Below are 6,850 nucleotides of genomic sequence, written 5' to 3' on the forward strand. Positions count from 1 at the left end.
CTATCACCTGTGCAGGTGAGGAGAGGAGAAGATGACAGCTGCACTCTCATAGAAGCAGATATATATCGCTCATCCTGGACCAGCAACTTCCAGTTGTGGAATTAAAATGAATAGCATGGCATAGATAACATTTAAATAATTAAATATTATTAAATGATTTACAAAATAATAATAATAATAATAATAATATAATCAGTTGAAGAAATAGTATTCAGTGTGTTTTGATGGAGAACCAATATAAGAGATTTTTTTTATAAGGTTCTAAAGAAAGAAACTGAAAAACTGAGATACTCTTTTAAACTATATAACCATTTATTTAATCTTGTGGATGTTCCATGTTTTGTTCACAGCTCAAACTGAATGTAAAAGGCCAGTTTATGTAATGTGACTCGTTCTGATTTGTTAAAACAGCTGTTAAATAAAAAGCTGAAAAGGAAAAAATAGAGTAAAAAATAAATTTTGAAGTAACTGAAGGAACTAAGCTCTCTAAAAAGAAATAAATTGAAGGACAAGATGCATCGTGATGCATCGAGAATCATTTTATAATCGAATCGCTACCCTTTGAATCATAATCGAATCGTGAGGCCAGTGAAGATTCACACCTCTAACCTCCGCATTATTTGCGGTAGCTTGCAATTTTTTATCATTTCCGCAAATTCCCCCACCCCCACAAAAAATGGTAAATCTGAAGGAATCCCATCGCTTTCTTCATGTTTGACAGTGGCAAAACAAATGCTTGAAAAGCCTGAAGCAGTTGCAACATATCCAAATGCACAGCTGCCATTGTATCATCTCCATAGTAACAGTAAGTGTCTCCGCCTCATCTCCTCCACATTTTGCATTCACTAACAAAATCCTTCTCTAAACTTTAGCGGGACCGCAGACAGCACACATAGGCTACAACACAGCTAGCGTTTAATCTTCACCCTGTGTGCTGTGAATGAGACACAAAACCTGCATTTATACACAGAAACCACAACATTCACTTAAAATCCCCATTTGTTATGTTGTAAAATGTTATTAGAATTTGAAGTGCTTAATACAGTATGCTACAAATCTGAAAATAGCAATATATGCTGAAAATAAATGTTCATAAATGTTTTATTACTGATATAAGAAAGGTCACATATATACATACAGTATATGCAACATATTTCAAAATATGACAAAAATTGCCACTTTCACAATGTAACATTTTTTCAAAACACTTGTGGAATTTAAATTTGTACATAAATGCTTAAATATGTGAACTCTATGCTAATTGTATTTGTTTGTATATGGCCATATATCAGATTTCAATATCAGACAATGTAATAATTGCAACAGGCCTAATGAATCCTCATTTGTGTTTTTAGTTTACAGATTTATTGCACGTCTATTTTAAACTTAGAAGTTTTCTTGCATCGTCTGAGGCAGAACATTTTAATACAAAAATAATTAAGGTCTTCCAATACCCACGGGTTTCACCTAAATGTATGGAAGCCTATCATTGTGTGTAATTCTTTTTTTTCTCCTTCTTGCTAACTGCATATTCGGTTATTGTGTAACACAATTATTTACATGTAATTGCATTTACAATGTAATTAACACAATTACAGAGATATATAATGATGATTTGTGAGCTTTCACTACAAAACAACCAAAAAGTTGCCACAAAGTCCTGGAGGGACTGAATAACAAAATGACTTGCACTTGAACCTAAAGATTCAAACTGATGCTGAAGAGTAAAATATTAACAGGGCAGAGAGCCTAATTATGTACACTTAAGCACCACTCATTCTAGCGAAAAAGTGTGGAATGTGTCCCCGGATTGAGAGAGAGACACAACTAACTGTGACGTGTAGCGAGGGAGACGCAAAGAACAGTGTCAAGATGAGCGAGAGCTGCCTGTGGCGGTGACAGGTCTAATAAGAGCTGCCTGTGGTGGTGAATTTTACCTCTACTGATATATCTTCTCTCATCCAAAATCTCAAAACCAAATGAATCCACAGCACCCCCCAGTGGACTCAACTGATTTGGTGAGAGATTCAGCACAGCTCACAGCAGGCAAAAGCGGAAAGGAAAATCAATTTACGATACTCGAGTAGCTGGTGCAGAACGCGTACTCTATTACATGTGCACATCCATAACGTAAACGCTCTCAGCGAATTGAAAGTTCCAGCCTAGATTAGATTCAAGAAGTCGATGGTCATGCAATCACATACAAAGTACGAACACAACTCTTGCCACATGGGCACACTTGCGTAACAGAGGAAGGCATAATCATGTTGAACCAGTGATCTAATCTTTATTAGAGCTCAATGTGAGAGAAGTATGGAGCCCCTAAAGAGTTCAGGTAGGGATTCCTTTTTTCTGAAATAGTTTTTCCCTTTCCCTCACAATTACTTTGGGTTCCTTCGCAATAAAATAACCATGGCTTTACTACAGTAACCACTGTTAAACTATGGCATTAACAGTAAAACCATGGAAATAATACAGGAAAATGAAAACTATGGTAATGTACTGTATGTTTTTCCGGCCTAGAACTGCACCCATCCAATAAAGTACATACTTTGACAGTACACAATTTCAGATGCTTTTTGATTTTTTTCACCTTTGAACGGAGATGTGAACTACAGGAAGGAAGCTGGGTTGGTTTGCCCATGATATCTCTGACAGCTCCACAAAGACTTCAGCACTATAACTTCCTCTAGAATGCCCGACCCCTATTTTGCTTCTATATGCCTCAAGCCAAACTGTCACTACACAAATTGAAACCATAAAGGGACACCTATTCACAAGACTACAGTTAATGCCACCTACAATTTTTCATGGTGGCATAACAAAGCCAAGGATCAGTTTAACCTGGTTCTAATGGAAAACTAATAGTGCTACTTCTCAACATTTTAGCCAAAAGGACAAAAGCTGCTGATGAACACTAAAGTGAGTGGGCACATCACCCACTAAAGAATTGATTAAATATTTACAGGATCAAATGTCAAAGCTACATTATAACTCATCAATTTGACAAGTTGCTTAAATAAATCAATAAACCATTTTCTAAAAGATGGATATTTGTTGTTGTTGAGGCTGTTGCCATTTTTGTGAGTGACAGCACAAATGTTTGTGTAACAGAGTCATGCTCAGTGTAATAAGGTGACTGGTACTCTTCACTGCTGTAATCCAGGGAATTAGGGAAGAGAATGAGATTATAAATCCAACAGATAGAATTCCCTTAAAAGAAGGCCTAAAGGCCAAAGTATACTTGGCACGTCCGTGTTGCTGATCGCGCTGTGCACAGTATGCGTGATGTAAATTTTGTCATAATCCAGTCCGTGCGCGGCAGCCAGATTCTCTCAGCTCGCACATCGTCTGTGCGCATTGGTGGCGCATGCGCCAGACATGGACTCTACTAAAAGAGTATCACAAAGAAGTTCGTAGTCGCTCGTGGTCAGAGGAGTATAGAGCTATGACTGCTTTGTGACTCTTTTAGAACAGTCAATGGTCAGCGCATGTGCAGAAGATGTGCACAGCCATGGACCGTGTGCGCGAGTCGAGAAAATCTAGGAGGCGTGTGATTTACATCACACATACTGTGCGCGGAGCGATCCGCAACACGCACAGCCTAAGTATACTTTGGCCTTTAAAAGCTATCCTACTTTCTCGCTGGGAGCTCCATTTGGACCTAGAGGATTAAGACTCTGCATCTTGCACAGAAGACCAGTTCATTTGAGATGACTGCATCTAGCATACCCAAGAAAATCATAACTGAACAACAATAATCAAGTACAACAATTTGGCAAGTTTTTACTGCAACTTAAAATAAATAAATAAATAAAAAATACAAAAAAACAATGTCTATCTTCAAGAGAGTTATTTAGGTTAAAAATGAGTGAGTGCACACAATATAAACAATCTCCATCCCAAGGTTATAGGAACATCTGTCCAACTTTACCACAATCTGGATTCGGTTACGAATATTTGTCATGGGACAGGCTCAATTTCCAAATAAATTATAAAAATGTGTGTTACTGTTAAGGCTGTAATGCAGTTCGAAGCTATTTTGAAACACAGTTGAGAGATGGCAGCTGTTCAAACTCAACAGCTTTCGTGCAAACATCCATAAAACAGTTTGTCCTGAAGGCTGGATCTCTATGTTCAGGCTGCAGTGACCACTGAAATAGGCAACAATGGGAGAGGAAAATGGTTTCCTCACACTGCTTTTGTTCGACAGGTGGTCGTGGCATCCGTTTCTCAACACAAAAGCATTTTCAATTCAAATTCAACTCAGTTCCTTTTCTTGTCATTCTACACGTTTCTATGCATCTGTCACAGCAGGAGTGAAGACATGACACCCATATGTGAAAAGTAAACCCTAATGCATCAGTTACTGATGAGAGTCCATGACTGACAAACACATTTGAAAATGAAATGAGAAAAAAAAAAAAAAAAAAAAAAAAAAGCACACCATAGTTGGAGTTGTCTCATCTGAGACTATGAAAATATATTCTGACTGTCTCATCCCTAGTGAGCTGCCTATGTAGACAGCATTTTTAAGCACCATGGGAATGCACATACAATTCAAAAAGAGTAAAATGACAATGGTAATGTTTTTAGACATGTTTTTTTAAATATGTGCCATTGTATTATTTTAAGTACTATATGAATATAATGGTACATGAACATGGTGTGTCTTCAGTAGCATAGTATATCTCAAAGTAGTACTATTAAAAAAAGTTATTACTATTACCATCATTGTAACGCGTTTTAATGAGGTTAGGTAGGGTTTAAGCCACAGCCATTATCTCTTTAACCTGTGATTACCTGTGTTACTATCTACATCCTTTAGAAACCACTGGATCGTTTCAACAAGTGGAAATCCTCGGTTCCTGTTTAATTCATGTAGGAGACCGGTGGCCATCCTGTGTGTTTATGTTATCTTTACCACTATATTTCTCCTGTTTGATCGAACTAACGAGAGAAGGTAAGGGACACAGCTAACCGGTAATAAATCATAACAACTATGAGGTGAACGCATATCTAGTCACCTTAAGAGATGAGGAAAACTTTTGTTGTGAACAAAAGTAGTACGATGGCTTTGTTTGGATCAAGATGTTAACACGCATACTAGCATTAACATTAGCTCACTTGTGCTGGACATCGGCCAAAAGGAGGACTACAGTCCAAAACACTCACTTTAAACCAACCAGGGCACAATCTCTTACCTTGGTTACAGAAGAAACTCCACAGTTTGGCGAAAATAAGACCCATTTCTCCTATTTAAAAAAATGTATATATACATATACAAAATAAATAAAAGAAGAAGCGTGTGGCTAGTGAGCGCGAGTTGCGGAGAGGCCTACAGCGGTCCGCGAGCCCGTTATTTCTTCATTAATCCGCTCATGCCATGTGGCTCAACGACAGGATGTTTACTGTGTTAACACAGGTAACTAGTTCCCAGACGCTTCACTGCTTTTGTCCGATCAGATCAAGTGTGCGACAGGTGCGAGCATAGCGGATACATCGTTCTCCAAACATAAGCCACCTCACTTCCCAGATCACTCTTATCTCAACCACGTTTTCCTCATGCAGTCCTCTTTGTCTAGCTGCACACGTGTTGGTACTCGGGAAGAGTTCAAGGGAGTAGTAGACTTGAGTCGCACGGAGTTCACCGTATGTGTGTGTTGGATAAACAAAAAGCGCGCACGCGCACACACACACCATCACAGTTACAGTGTCAAGTTACATGTGCGAGGATCATGACGTTAACACATCCTGCCCAAGTGTCACATCTATACAGCGTGTTTTCCATGTACTTAGAGTTTTAGGAAAGGTTCCTATGATAGGCACTGAACCAGTCAACTAGAAAGAAGACAAGAACACATGTAATAATATTTTTTATACAAATCTTTGTCATGCATAAACTCTAAGAGGTCTCATTGTCTTTGGTTAGTGCCTTTGCTTTGCACTAAAATGTCTAACTTCCATTTGCCCAGTTATTCTTCATTTGGAATACTATTCAGATTTGTAGACACATCTCATTGTTCACCCACAAGACTACATGAGAAAAAAAAAAAAGAGAGAGAGAGAGAGAAAAAAAAACTCCTTCCTTCATACTTTTTTCATAGCAAGGTAATTTATCATTTTACATGAATCAGAAGGTAACCCAAAAAACCACAGCACTGGCATTGTTAATCTAAGTTTTGACCACTGAGGGAGAACTGGTTTAGCATAGTTTTCTATCCTCTATGTGTTGCCTGAACCACAAGTTCCTTTCTGCAGCAGGGCTTATTTGCACAACCACAACAGTGTGAAATCTCTGTGATGAAGGAGAATGGAGCCATCATGCAAGTATTGTGTCTGCTAAAGGATAACTAAAACAAAACATCAAAATGTCTGGAATATTTCTGCATTCTGTTAGGCAACATAGTATTTCAGACTGCCTACTGTATGCAATAATATGACCTAGAAACTCTCACTTTATTACAGTAAACAGTTATCTGATGAACCTGAACATTCTGTGTTATAGGTCCCATGCAACTTTACTTCTATTGACAGTGTCTGTTTGAGTTGTTAAGTTGTCTAAATCATTCTTTTGATGATACAACACAGTATGTGTTTCTGATTATATTCCTGTGGGTGGAGGTCACTCCATGTAAACCCCAGTGCAAACATTGATATGTTCAGAAGGGCATACTACCATACTTGTACAGTTTGCAGTTTACTGTTTGTGTGTAAACTGTGTACAGTATGTAGATTGTCTGCATTACTTGCCAACCTGAGTACACTGCTTGGAACTGGATCCCACGATTTGATACAATGCACTCGACTTGACCTTCCATTTCCAGTGTGAAGAATAAATCAGAAGCAA

At 38.1% G+C, this 6,850-nt stretch overlaps 1 protein-coding gene across 3 annotated transcripts in view; it reads right to left on the bottom strand.

Annotated features, from left to right (window-relative positions):
* arl8 (ADP-ribosylation factor-like 8) overlaps window positions 1-5,701 on the bottom strand; it is a 21,597-nt gene extending 15,896 nt beyond the window's left edge. Inside the window, exon 1 of one of the 3 annotated variants that reach the window (XR_007896946.1) lies at window positions 4,804-5,179. Coding sequence is in view for 2 of the 3 variants with exons in the window: in XM_051695631.1 (XP_051551591.1) it covers window positions 4,804-4,900 (97 nt within the window). In the remaining variant the exon portion in view is untranslated. Of the gene's footprint in view, window positions 1-4,803; window positions 5,180-5,204 lie in introns of those variants that run through there. The other 2 variants (XM_051695696.1, XM_051695631.1) reach the window with 2 other exon arrangements.
* Window positions 5,702-6,850: the final 1,149 nt, after the last annotated feature.

Source organism: Myxocyprinus asiaticus, chromosome 1 (assembly GCF_019703515.2).
Source record: "Myxocyprinus asiaticus isolate MX2 ecotype Aquarium Trade chromosome 1, UBuf_Myxa_2, whole genome shotgun sequence".
In the NCBI taxonomy this organism is placed as follows: domain Eukaryota; kingdom Metazoa; phylum Chordata; class Actinopteri; order Cypriniformes; family Catostomidae; genus Myxocyprinus; species Myxocyprinus asiaticus.